Source organism: Phaseolus vulgaris, chromosome 6 (assembly GCF_051622355.1).
Source record: "Phaseolus vulgaris cultivar YP4 chromosome 6, ASM5162235v1, whole genome shotgun sequence".
NCBI lineage: Eukaryota > Viridiplantae > Streptophyta > Magnoliopsida > Fabales > Fabaceae > Phaseolus > Phaseolus vulgaris.
This window is the reverse complement of record NC_143503.1, coordinates 22,606,559-22,620,788: the sequence shown is the minus strand read 5'-3', so window position 1 is coordinate 22,620,788 and position 14,230 is coordinate 22,606,559. Positions and strand designations below refer to the sequence as shown.

At 35.4% G+C, this 14,230-nt stretch overlaps 2 protein-coding genes across 13 annotated transcripts in view; one reads left to right on the top strand and one right to left on the bottom strand.

Annotated features, from left to right (window-relative positions):
• The window catches only part of LOC137831328 (uncharacterized), a 28,894-nt gene that overhangs the window by 13,453 nt on the left and 1,211 nt on the right, over positions 1–14,230 (bottom strand). For 5 of the 11 annotated variants that reach the window (XR_016521386.1, XR_016521387.1, XR_016521388.1 and 2 more), the window contains exon 1: positions 11,788–14,228. The gene's annotated coding sequence lies outside the window, so the exon portion shown is untranslated. Of the gene's footprint in view, positions 1–2; positions 2,373–11,035; positions 11,393–11,787; positions 14,229–14,230 lie in introns of those variants that run through there. The other 6 variants (XR_016521389.1, XR_016521392.1, XR_016521390.1 and 3 more) reach the window with 6 other exon arrangements.
• LOC137831327 (cytochrome P450 71D11-like) lies at positions 8,643–11,793 on the top strand. Of its 2 annotated transcripts, XM_090303185.1 has the most exons (3): positions 8,657–9,802; positions 10,246–10,908; positions 11,303–11,793. In XM_090303185.1, exons 1-2 carry the CDS (start codon positions 8,909–8,911, stop codon positions 10,867–10,869), a joined length of 1,518 nt encoding a protein of 505 aa, XP_090159311.1. In that variant the 5' UTR covers positions 8,657–8,908; the 3' UTR covers positions 10,870–10,908; positions 11,303–11,793. The 2 variants fall into 2 exon arrangements, with proteins under 2 accessions (XP_090159310.1, XP_090159311.1); XM_090303184.1 differs by lacking the exon at positions 11,303–11,793 and having other exon boundaries at positions 8,643–9,802; positions 10,246–11,040.

Genomic DNA, 14,230 nt, shown 5'->3' with positions numbered 1-14,230 from the left:
AAATCATCAAACAAAGCAGAGGTGTTAATTTGAAAATTATTTTTTCTATGTTCCTTTAACTAAAATTGAAGGTTGTTCAACAAGAATCATATTTTCAATTGTTTTTTGAATGTTTTCCTCATGTTGAATGTCCTTTTCAATTTTTGTTATTTTTTCCTCCTCTTTTTTTTTCATTTGTACTTCATCCTCTATCACTTGTGAAGGTGATAAGGGATAAAGTATAAAATTCTTTTCTTGGTGAGTGAAAGTTATCTCATTAGTTAGACCATTGTGCAAGGTTTTTTTATCAAAGTGCCATGGTCTACCTAAAAGAATGTGGCAAGCTTCCATAGGTACTACATCACATAAAACATTGTCTTGGTAGTTACCTATAGAAAACTTGACTTTCACTTGTTTATCTACAATTAGTTCCCCATCATCATTTATCCATTGAAGTTTGTAAATTTTTGGATGTAGGACTACTTGTAGATTTAATTTTTCAACCAATCTAGTACTACAACAATTGCAGCTTGAACCACTATCCACAATGAGAGAACATATGTTTTCTAAAATTTTACATCTTGTGTGAAAGATGTTCTCTCTTTGTGTTTCTATGGTGGCACTAGATTGATTGTTGAAGGATCTTTTAATCATCATTAATTCCCCCTCTAAAGGATACAATCTTTGTTTTTCTTCCCCTTCTTCGTCTTCACAACTAGTATATTCATCTTTACCTTTTAAAAACAAGGATCTTTGGTTTGGACATTGGGCTTGCACATGTCCTCTTCCATAGCATTTAAAACATTTAACATCCCTAGCGTGAATGGGTAGAGTGAAGGTATCCTTGACTAAGGGTTTAGGAGCCTCTCTTGGTGTTTCCTTAGATGTACTCTCCTCCCTTTTATAATCTCTCTTGGGATAGGAGTTAGGATATGAACCTTCCCTTAGACTTGAAACTTTTCTTAAATTTTGTTGTTCAACTTTAATACAAAGTTGAACCAAATCATTCAAGTCTTGATAAGGTAGAAGTTCAACCCTATCTCTTATCCCAAGATTGAGCCCACTTAGGAATCTAGCTATGGTAGTGGCTTCTTCCTCTATAATAGAGGCTCTCATCATGTAAAGCTCCATTTTTTGCCTATACTCTTCCACACTCATGTTTCTTTGTTGGAATCTTTGGAGCTTGTCCATTAACCCCCTATTGTAGTAGGAAAGTATGTGACGACGTCTTAGGGCTCCCTTAAGGTCATTCCAATATTCTATGGGAGGCTCCCTATGAAGACGTCTATCTCACTCTAAAGAGGTCCACCAATACATGGCATTCCCTTGAAAAGTAAGGGTGGCTAAGGGCACTTTTCTCTCTTCACTTACCCCATGACAAGTAAAAAGTTGTTCAACCTTCATCTCCCAATCTAGATATACTTCTACGTCTTCCTTACCATAGAAATGGGGTAGGTCTACCCTAACCTCCCTTGAGCTCTCTTGCTCTCTTTGCCTATTTCTTCTAGGGGGTGGTTGGTAGTAATCATTGATTCTAAGGCTTTCCTCCCCTATAGACTCATTATATTTAGAGTGAGATGCATGAGTGTGTGACTTTTTTGAATTTTGAGATTTCTCTTCCTTTGCTCTAGTTAATTCATTGATTTTAGATTCATTCTCCAATTGTCTATAGGAAATTAATTGAACATCCTTTGCAAGTTGTTTCAAAAGGGATTTGATGGATTTCACATCACTTTCCATAGACTTTGCAGAATTAGAAGACATGACTAGAACTTTGTGTATAGAAATGTTTTACTTTAAGAAAGATGAGGGAAGTTAATGAAGATAGTTTTCCAGGTAAGAGAGGTGAGTCACAATGGACTACTTAAATACCAAGTCTTTGCCTTAGCCAAAAACTATCCCTCAAGATCTTCACACAAATCTTTCTTTAGGTAAATCACTTAAAACACCATGAAGATGTCAAAATCAAATTTTTATGCAACAAAAACAATGCAAGCTATCTAGCAAATTATCAAAGCTTTAAACAAGACCAAACAAAAGCAATTAAGCGAAGTTAAACAAAAGCAAATGGCATAATTAAAGCAATTAACAAATGCTAAGCTAGAAAGTTTAAACTAGGCGATCCTAGGTGAGGCTTCTTAGACACTTGGAGCCTTCGAAGACACACTCACCGTCTAATTGTGTGATTAAGCTACTAATTAACAAAAGTAATTTGCAAAGAAATTAAGTTGCACAAGTTAAAGTGCACTCCCTTGCCTTGTTGTTGATTTTCTTGCTTGTGACCTTCAAAAGTGTATGGTGTATTTTTGATATGGTGTTTGTTGTTGTTCCTTGCCTTGATCCTCTTGGAATTAGGTAATTAGATTCTTCAATACAGCACCTATTAAGTAAAGCTAGACTCTCCTCAAGTCAAATCTCACTCAACAAACACCAATTGATAATAATCCACCAACAAAGCTTAGAGGTTAAGAAAATAAAGCAAGAAAACAAATAAAATTTGAAAACAGCACCACTACAATTGAAATTAATATTGTGACACAACTAGAAGAAGTTCAGAATGAAATGGACAAGCAAATAAAAATAGGCACTCAAATAATGGATGGCACACAAAAGGAAACTAAGGAATAGTACTAGATTTGATTTAAAAACAAAAAACAACACCACTGAAAAATATTGTGATCCAGAATGCGTGACTTCAAAGATTTATCTTGAGCTGGCTATTTTGTATTTGTTTCCGAAAATTTAAACACACTTAATTCAATTTCTGAACAAACTTTTGGCGTTGGTTTCACTTAAATCACATGCGCCATTTAATTATGATAATTTTTTTAAAATCAGTGTCCAAAACTGTCAGTTCCAGCGCTAGAATACACACTTTTCTTGTGTGATTTGTCTTTTTTTTCTATTTCTTTTTTTTCAACTAATTCTTTTTTTTGTTCTTTTGCTAGCACCTCAAACTAGTGAAATCCATAGGCTCATAATTTTCTTATGATGTATTTAATTTTCATAAAGTAAAACAGCCAAAACAGAATTGTGAAAAACAGAGGATTCTGAAATCTAAAGTCAAAACAGAAAGATATACTTCAAAAACATAATGGAATTAGTGTAATGGAATTTGTGTGGATCTAACACACAAATATGAACTCAAACTAAAAGAAAAATGCACCAAAGGATCAAAACAATATAGATTTCAGATCAAGCATTCAAACCAAAACAAGAAACAATTAAATCAAGAAGAGTACTACTAGAATTTGTTAACAAATTTGGAAAACACATGACTAGACAAAACTTATGGATTCATAAAATGAAAAGACTCAAACTCATTAATATGAACCGAACAATATTGCAAACAAGACTCAAGCAACCTAAAAAATTAAAAACAGCAACACAAAGTATCAAGAATCCTACACAAAATTAAAATTAGATGTTCAAGCACAATTTGAACACAAACTACCGATTGAATTGAATAGAAAAGCATTCAAATCATATTAAAAAAAAAAACAGCAAGATAACTTGAAATAGAGATGAACAACTCAGAAATAAGAAGAACACAAACACAAAAATGAGAAGAGAAACTTATCTCTTGAAGACCATAGCTCATGATACCAAATGATGGCATTGAGGTCTTCTTCTTGTTGGAAATTGGGGTGAATTTGCGGAAGCTTATGGTTGTTGATGGAACAAGGCCTTCCTAGGAAGTGTGGATGCCTTGAAGGTGCATGAAGAGTGTGAGATTAGGGAGGTTCGGCCAACCCCTTTGAAGGTGTAAGGATTGAAGACTAAAACCTAGATTCTAGGCAAGGAGTAATGTATGACTCAAATTTGACAGCATAACAATACTCAATTTAATCTTACAATACATGAGGTTGGCTCCTCCTTTTATAGGCTAAGGAGGACCGTAAATGATGACCTAAATGATGAGCAAATGCAAGCCAAATGAAATGTAAAAGAGTAGCACATGGAGCACATGGCACATGGGTGCACATGGCCTTCTAACTTGCACATGACCGGTCCTAGATTAGTGGGGAGGTTCTAGAAACCGTAGCTAATCTAGGTTAACTCCTCCTTGATCCTAATTTGCAGAAATTAAACAAAGGTTCACAAGGCTATGTTATTTATACCACAATTAAGACTAAGCTACACTTTGTTGGGCCTTCTTGGACGCCAACTTTCTTGGATGTCAACTCTCTTATACGCTTCTTGTGGGTGCCCTCTATGCAAGGTTGGTCCTAGACGCTTTCTTGGTTGCCTTTCATGCAAGGTTGGTCCTAGACGCTCTTTTAGGTGTTGGGGCCTCTTCCATCAGGATGCATTCGAATTTGATTGTAACCCGAATATGCATCCATAAAACTTAATAATTCACAACCTGACACCCCATCTACCAAGACATCAATATTAGGCAGAGGGTAAGCATCCTTAGGACATGCTTTATTTAAATCAGTAAAATCCGTGCACATTCTCCATCTTTTGTTACTCTTTTGCACTAAAACCACATTGGCTAGCCAAGATGGGTACTGTATTTCACGAACATACCCAACACTCCTCAATTTCTCCACTTCCTCGTCTACTATCTGTCGCCTTTCTTCACCTAATTTTCGTTTCTTTTGTACCACAGGTTTCGCGTTTGGATTCATTGATAACCTATGGCATATGACATTAGAATCAATCCCTGACATATCCCAGACCGACCATGCAAAAGCATTTAAATTGTCTTTCAAACATTCTATCAACTCCCTTTCCCGCTCCAAATCCATACAACTTCCTATCTTTAACGACCTATGCTCCCCCACTACTACAGTTTTTACTTCCTCCATTGGTTGTGGTCTTTCCCCCTCATAATCTACCTGTGGGTCCAATTTTACTTCCTCATCTACCCTCTCTACCTGCCAACATTTTTTTTTATTTTTAAACTCCCCTCATAACACTTCCTTGCTGTCTTTTGATCCACCCTTATTACATGTCTTGGTATTGCTATCATCTTCAAAAGTGGTCCGCGCTTGTATGTATCCTCGCACCTGAACTGGATCGCCCGAGAACCCAACCAAAACCCCTTCATACGGCTCCAGCTCCTCTAACGATCCACCAATAGCCACAAAAGCATCCCAAAAAAGTACATCAACTGAAGACCCTTGATCAACCAACACCCTGTGTATACGTCGACTTTTCATTACAACCGAAATAACCATGGGATCATTATCATGGGGAAAGACATCTTCCAAGTCTTCCCTAGTGAAACTCAGCGTTGGCATTGTGAAAACAACACCAAGCACTCGAATTTTTTCCCATGTTCATGGTGGCCTTCTCAGGAAAACGCAGAAGTCGTGTTGTATTTACGTCTTTCACAATATCCCATTGAGATATCGATAATTTCGATGGAAACCACGCTCTTTCCTCCCTCCTCTCATAAGGCTTTCCTGCTCCATACGTATAAGACCCTCCTGCAGTTCTTCCTCCATATGAACCTCCTCCTGATTTTTCCTCCCTTCGTATCTTCAATACCTCTTTTTTCCTCCATATGCTCCATACCTCTTTTTCCGCCTTTGAACGCGACCCATCTTCACCCCTTCTCTCCTCCTCTTTCTTCTTCCTAGAAAACTCTTCCACTTTAACATACGATACCGCCCGAAGATTAACATCCGCCATATCCACCAGTCTTTTCTTCACTAGAGATTCTCCAAACGATCCTAACCTCAATCCTCTAATGAAAGCCTCCACATTAGGCTGGGAAATTTGAACTACCACTTCGTTAAATCGACGCAAATATTGTTTTACCGTCTCTCCCCTAGCCTGCCTTACATCAAATAAATCTGCTGTGTCTAGAGGTTTAGTTTTATTTGCCGCAAAATGAGCGACCAATAACCTAACAAAAACCTCCAATGATGTCACCGATCTTTCTGGCAGATTACTGAACCAATCCAATGTCGTACTTGTCAAGGATCTCGCCAGCATTTTACATCGGACAGAGTCCAAATGATGGATATCCACTAGGAGAGGATTTTATTAATGAAGGAAGAGGATTTTCACCTACACATTTGAAGTTCTTCCTTCTAGTCTTCTCACAAATTAAAAGAAGTCAAAGAGAAGATCAAGCCTAAAGATAAAGAAGTCTACAAACTCTCAAATAATAGGCTTCATATTAAATATCTCTCTTTATAGTTTCTTTTAAATTGTAAATAATATAGAATAGTGTTTAGAAAGGTGCTTAGAGGGAAACATGAGACACCTCTTTTGTAAAAGCATCTTTAGGCTTTAGTTTAGCAAATTCTAGAAGCTTGGGGAGTGAGCTTAGTAAGGGGGGTGTGATCTTAGGACTTTTTTGGGTAGCTTAGGGAATAAGCTATGTAAATGACCAGCCCTTACTCCTATAAAAGGAGGGCTTAGGTCCTTCACAATTCAGATTGGAATTTTATAGTAGAGAGACTATACTCAATTTTGGAGAGAATTTGTGAGTTTTGAGTCTTCCTCTTCTTTGCCTTATCTTGTGAGCTATGGTGAGCTTCAAGTGGTGGCACTCCATCACTTATCTTGGTTCAAGGTTCCAAGTGGCGTGAATGGTTTCTTCCAATTCTCAAAATCCAGCAAGCATCTTCTTCTATAAGTGTTCTTCTTCCCTTTTCTTCAATTTTCCATTCGGTAGTTTTGATTCCTAGAGTTTACTTCTTTTTCTACCGTTTATTTTTGTGTTTCCAGCATTGTGTTCTTAATTCTGTTTTGGTTCAGTAGCTATCATTTAAATTCTGTCCAGTTTTAATTCTTGTTCTTCTTTCCTTTTGTTTTGATTCAATTTGACAATACATGGACTTCAATATGAGTCTTGGTTGGTGCTTAGTTTTGGTGAGTTCTTGAATTTAGAACATTGGTCCAATTCTAAAGTAAAGTGTCTTTTAAATCCAGCTCAAGTTGTTCCTAAGAATGTCAAGAATCATGTGTTCTTGTAGTTACATTCACATCACCAAACCTCCATATATCAGCATTTGCGTCCTAAAATTCTTTACGTGGGCATTTAGATCTTGTTTCCCATTGAACGAGCCAATCTTAGGAAAAACATAATTTGCCGGAATTTGTTCGTTCAAAATTTCCAACGAAAACGATTGAAAATCTGGCTCCACGTCCTTCATTACTCGTTTCCCCACACTCCGAGCGTCCATCTGCCTTTGAAGCTCCTCATTTTGCCTCACGAGTTGCTCTTGACCCCTTAATGCTTCCTCCATTCTCATCCTTGTCTCCTCCTGAATTCCTTCGCTTATTGATTGTTTTGTCTCCTCATGGTCTCCATCAAAGTTCTAGTTACATCTGGAGTATGCTCTCCATTTGGTACAACGTTTACCTCTTCCTCTACTACTGCTCTTCTTCCTCCCCTCATTTTTTGTCTGTCTTAATTTGTGGTGCAGGAAAAAATTGTCTGCCCCACGGTGGGCGCCAAAATGTTCTAGACAGGCCAATTGGAGACCTAAACCCAGAACATTCAAGGTAGTCAAGAACAAGTGTGCTCTTAACCTAATTTGTGATCTCCTTCCAGCAACATATTACATAGTATATATGGATGCATTCCTAACTTTCATACCTTACTGTTATGATTCTGTCTTAATTGAGTATTTAAGACTAATTACTCTAAATCCCAAGTCCCATGCCATAACGCCCGCCTTATCATGATCGATGGCCAACCTTGATGCACCCAGAATCGGGTCAGACCAATATCCTTAAAATAATATGTAAAAATTCTCATCTTTGTGATGAAGAAAAGTTCTACAAATTAGCATTCTTTATCATTTTTTTTAACTTCAAATTCTTCAAAAATAAATATTACAATTTTTAGTTTCACATACAATTTTTATTTTTCCACATTTCTATATGTAGAAAACCCTCCTAGACATGAAATAAAACACTTTATTCCCTTAATCAAAATTAATTCATTCATTTATCAACTCCAAATTTTATCCAATTATATTTTATAATTTTTAATATTTCCTAAATAACATTTTGTATATATAAACAAATCCAATTATATTTTATAATTTTCAATATTTCCTAAATAACATTTTGTATATATAAACAAAGAATTACTCATATTATTAGTTTACATATAAAATAAACCTACATAATTACTAGTTTACTATCTTTCTCTAAAGTAATATATTACATACACTTATTATTTTAAATTAATATATATTTTTTAACTCAACCAATGCAATTATATAACATACATTCCATTACTTTTTCTAATTCTTTAAAAAATTTGCTTATTTTATATTTCTTTAAAATATAGATTTCTAAATATTTGTTTATCTCACATTTTACTTCTCTAAATAATTAAATTCTATACACTTACTAAGTATATAATAATAATTCTTATTATTAAATTAATTTTAAAACTTTCTTTAAATAAAATTATTTTCAATTAATTATTTTTACATTTTCCACAAAAAATTTCCTCTTCATATTATTTAATAAATCAAAACGTAAAAAAATAATAAAAACCTAGCTCAAAATTCGATTCTCTAGAACCCAAATTCTGAATGATTTTCGAGTCAGCTAATCCAAGGTTGTCTAGAAACTAAATTCTGATTTGTATGCAAAAGTGTGCCACCGCTAAACTCTTATGTCAAACACATGATTCTCTGCCATTCACAGTATTACGTAAACTCTTATGGCACTCACATAACGTGTCAGCTAGTTCAAATATCTGGCATGCAAAACCATATGGGGAAATAAAAGCACAAAGAGTGATATGTAAAACCACCAAGTTGCACTTATGTCTATTAGTCTAACTATTCATGAAAAGGATTCATACACAAAAATCTCAATATAGGAGAAACCCAGATGATCACAAGGTACCAAAAAACGATGTTAAGAAATGCTGAGTAATGAGTATAATATATAAACAGACACTAGCAGCATCACACTCACATTAGAAATCTGCTTCTTTTCCATGGCTCAACTACTCCTCTACTTTTCAGCTCTTATCTTCTTAGCCCTTATAGTACAAAAAATTGGAAACAAACCCAGAAAAACATATGAAACAGCTTCTAAAATACCTCATGGCCCTACAAAGCTACCTATTATAGGGAATATACACAATCTGCTATCCTCTCAGCCACATAGAAAACTAAGAGACCTGGCCTTAAAATATGGACCCTTGATGCATCTTCAACTTGGAGAGGTTTCTACTATTGTCATTTCATCCCCTGAGTGTGCTAAGGAAGTCATGAAAACCCATGATATTAACTTTGCCACGCGGCCTAAAATCCTAGCTAGTGAAATCATATCTTACAATTCCACAGATATAGTTTTTGCTCCTTATGGAAATTATTGGAGGCAGCTAAGAAAAATTTGCACACTGGAGCTTTTAAGCCTAAAACGTGTCAACTCATTCCAACCAATTAGAGAAGACGAGCTCTCCAATCTTGTCAAATGGATAGATTCGGAGAAAGGATCCCCCATCAATCTCACTCAAGCTGTACTTTCATCGATTTATTCAATTGCATCGAGGTCTGCCTTTGGCAAGAAATACAAAGACCAACAAAACTTCATAGCAGAGGTTAAAAAATTGATAAAACTTGTAGGAGGTTTTGACATTGGAGATTTGTTTCCTTCTGCTACTTGGCTGCAACATGTCACTGGTATCAGGCCCAAGCTTGAGAGGTTGCATCAACAAGTCGATCAAATATTGGAAGGCATCATCAATGAGCATAAAGAGGCAAGGTCAGAGGCCAAAGATTTCGAAAGGGAAACAGAAGATCTTGTGGATGTTCTCATACAATATGAGGATGGTAGCAACCAGGATTTTACTTTAACTAGGAACAACATCAAGGCTATAATTCTGGTATGGATCATAACCTCTTGAAAATACATTTTATGATCATAATTTTTCTCGTACTTGCTATGAAAGTGGAATTAGTTAATAAGGATGAGTTTGATTTCTATTTTCAGAAACTGGTTTTAGTTTTAAAAATATGAAAGAAACTAGAAGTTTCTGGTTTATGTTTCTAAAACACTTTTTTCGGAAGAAATTTTCAAAACTTAACACACTCTGGAGGAGAAACTGATAATTGAATAGCATCTTTGGAAAACAATTTTTAAAACCGAAAAAGAGAGTAGGAAATAAAAATGTTCCTAAATATCTAATAAACACTTTTCCCCCTCTATATCTTATTTTCCACTCGAAAGATCTTTGAAGTAGTAAAACATTTGCCTAATAACTCTAGAAGCATGCAGTCTGTTTATTTCTTTACTTTTAACCTTTTTTATTGATAAACTATTTGTAAGGACATTTTTGCTGCTGGAGGTGATACATCAGCAAAAACCATAGATTGGGCGATGGCTGAAATAATAAAGGATTCAAGAATAATGAGAAAAGCACAAGCTGAGGTTAGAGAGGTATTCAACATGAAACGAAGGGTTGATGAAAATTGCATCAACGAACTCAAATATTTGAAACTAGTTGTGAAAGAGACCTTGAGATTACACCCTCCACTTCCTCTTTTGCTTCCAAGAGAATGTGGTCAAACATGTGAGATACATGGCTATAACATACCAGCCAAAAGCAAGGTCATAGTCAATGCTTGGGCAATTGGAAGAGATTCAAACTATTGGACTGAACCAGAGAAGTTTTATCCCGAGAGGTTCATCGACAGCACTGTTGACTACAAAGGGAATAATTTTGAGTTCATTCCTTTCGGAGCTGGAAGAAGGATATGCCCTGGAAGCACATTTTCATCCAGAGTTGTCGAAGTGACCCTTGCAATGTTGTTATATCACTTTGATTGGAAGCTTCCAAGTGGAATGATAAGTGAAGAATTGGACATGAGTGAAGAGTTTGGAATCGCAGTTAGAAGAAAGCATGATCTGTTCTTGGTTCCTTTTCCTTATCTTCCTCTGCCTGTCCCATGAATTTCAGACTGAGAACTTGAAACCTTTGGTGATATTGAGGTCGTGCACTCTTATGCTATCATAGCAGTTTTAATCTTTGAATAACTTGAGAAAAAAGTCCGTCATTTTGTGTGTAGTGGATGATTTAAGTTTTTATATTACTTTTCATGATCAGTAGGAGTTCATAAAGTCAAGAAGCATGATCTTTTATTCTGTTATTTAAGTGTGTTTAAACATGAATTGCAGTATATAAAAATACAAGTTACTGCTGTTATTTTTGGGCAAATTCTCCCTGCACCTCAATGGGTGCTCATGCAGCTCCATTATTCATCTATGTGATATTCCAATTTTGCCTTTATTTAAAATTTTAAAAACTTTACTTTTCTCTTAACCTCACACTGCACCCTTTTATTTGCTATTGTTGTGAACCGGCGCACCCTTTATTTCTTCACAGATGTCACACCTCCTCCATTGTTGTCCAAGAGCTTTCATTTTTCAAGTCAATTTGATGGAGGGCGAGGTTTGACACAGGTTGAAGGAAGCACTACAGTGAATGTAAGTTCATTTTTTTTTCTATTCTGGTGGTAGCTTAACTTTATTTTGTTTAAACAGTAATGTATAATTCAGTATGAATGTGGATGGTATACATATCCAATTGTACAATTTGGTATTCATTTTTCAATAACATATCAGATTGTATATGTATTACTGGACTCAAGGTATACAAATTGAATTGAACAATTTGGTATGTTATTAGCAAATGAATACCAGATTGTTCAATTCGGAAGCACCAACCGGATCCAACATTGTATACCAGATTGCACAATTCAGCAGATAATTGGAGGTGTTATGACTTATGACTTTTGCAATCCAATATACAAGAAGAAAACGAAAATTAAAAATGCGAACGAAAGCCATGAAAAGAAATGCACAACTCACCTCTGCAACTAACGTTCACCTCCTTCAACAGCCACCTCCAACCACAACCCCCAAGAACCACCCACAAACTCCACTGCAATGAATGAGAACCCTCAAAATGAAGAACAACTCACAAACTCAACCAAAACCCTAACATATATTGCCAAGGATAGATTTGGTATTTAAAAATTATATGGAGGTACAGGAAGAACTTGTCGAGGTGCAAGGAGAATTTGTGTACGCTTATCCCACAATTAAAGCAAGCAATTGATAACATGAACCTTCATGTTTGGTGAATTCTCCCTAAACCTCCATACCTTCTCCTACACTCCATATTTTTTTTGGATTTGGATTGATCATATATTTAACTATACACTCACTTTTAAAAAAATGATCATGGGTTGGCCCTCACCCATGGGGCTTTTGTGGGCGTTTTAGCCCTACCAATTTTTTTTATTTGGGCCTTTTGACCTTACAAACATTTTTTTACCGTGGCCCATATGATTTTTTTAAACAGGGTTGACATGCAAAGCCACATTAAGAATACAGAAATACAAATCATGAGTGGACTAAGCTAAAACTCATGATAAAAAAGAAAAACCCCAAAACCAGGAGAATCCAAAGTAAAGGAGATGATTCTTATCTCTACAAAACATAATCTATTAGAAAGAAGTGAGATATGGAGAATCTAAAAGCTAGCAAGACACTTTACGAGCCACAAGATTTTCTAATCCAATTTATCATCTGGCTCTTTCAAGACCAAGAATAATAGAAAAAACTTCTGCCGATAGAGCAGAAATCATCAACCATACCATACAAGATGATGTGTAAGTGTCAAGAGATAATTGAACATAATTATTACTATACAAAAGTCAATGACAACTTTATATATAAAATCATCAACCAGAATTCTTATTTCTAAGTTTCCTTAGTATGTTTATTTCTATGTTCCCTTAGTATGTTTATAATTGACACTTCATTAGATATACTTGCATCCTTGACATACTCAGAACGACCTTATACATATCAAACAATGATGTGAGTATATGTACTATATTCAACAATGCAATAAAACACCTGATCAAGTTTCCATTGAAGGAATTATAATCATAAGTCTGTTCTCTTCCAGCAAGAATATCCTTTACACCAAGCAACATTTTGAGGAAGATTCTTGTCATTGTCATCATACATAACATCTTTGACACGAAGATTTGAAGAACAACTATGATTAGTAAATCTTCCTCCATTTCCACATTTACTTGCATAAGTGAAGACCTTTCTAACACCTACAAAAGAAGACTGAAACTGTTAAATAAAGTCCAAACACAACAAAAGAAAATATCCATGAACATACCCATGTGAAATATATAGTCATTATCCATAGGCACTGACTTCTCCAATATACTCACATAGAAAGCTTCCAGAAGGGAATGAAAGACAATTTTTGTACGTCAACCTTTGCTACCATTTTTCACAGCCACAAAGAATTTCCTGCTTGAACTTCATTGAGTGAACGTTATTTACGACATAAATAAAGGATGTGGGTAGCTGGACACGATCACTTGAAGTCACCACCCTAATACTAAACCTCTTCCGACCATCTGAAAGATCTTTAACACGAACAACCTCCTTTTCGACAACACAACCTTTCGGTTTGTTGTGTTTCTTCCTAGGAGTAAATCTTGAATTTTCGCCATGATCCTTAAGGGCAAAACAAGTTTGGAGTTGTCCTAAAATTCTATTTAGTGCAAAATTGAACACAAGCATTCCATATCTCCCTCTTTCTATTTTCATTGTATCCACCAAATACACACTATCATAAACATATGCGTAATGAGAATTGCTGCTATTGTAACTGAATGCACCATCAAACTTTCCATCACTTTCAATATAACCCACATGGGACTTATAGCTTGCATGCTATTTTTCAGCACCAAATTTCATCGTTCCAATTTGTTTATCACGAAGTGAAATATTTCTCCTAACATTAGGATTTCCTCCTTGACCTTCATAAACAAAGGTACCACTGGGTTCAAAGGTACAAAACTAAAGAAAAATGGGGCAAAGTGCTACGGAGCAATCTCCATGTCTTTTGCTATAGGACTTTCAAAAGGAGACTTTGTGTTACAGATATCTATCAGTGGTACCACAACAAGTCACATAAACAAAAACTTCAATAGAACACTTGAAAGAACAAACTTTCCCTCCACATAAACATGCAAAGCACAAAACAGTAAAACAAGAATATAAAACTCATAAACTAAATGAAGAAAAAGCAAAACTTTAGGGAAAACAAGAAAGAAAGAAACCACCCCATGAAAACCAAGAAAAGAAAGAAGCAGACCAGAGGAAAATTTGAAGAAAAAGACTCCCTGAAATCAAGACCCTTTTGTTATTTGTTGATGAACTAAAGATATTGAGAATCTGAAATGAAAACTTTGAAATGATAGAAATAAGAAAAAGT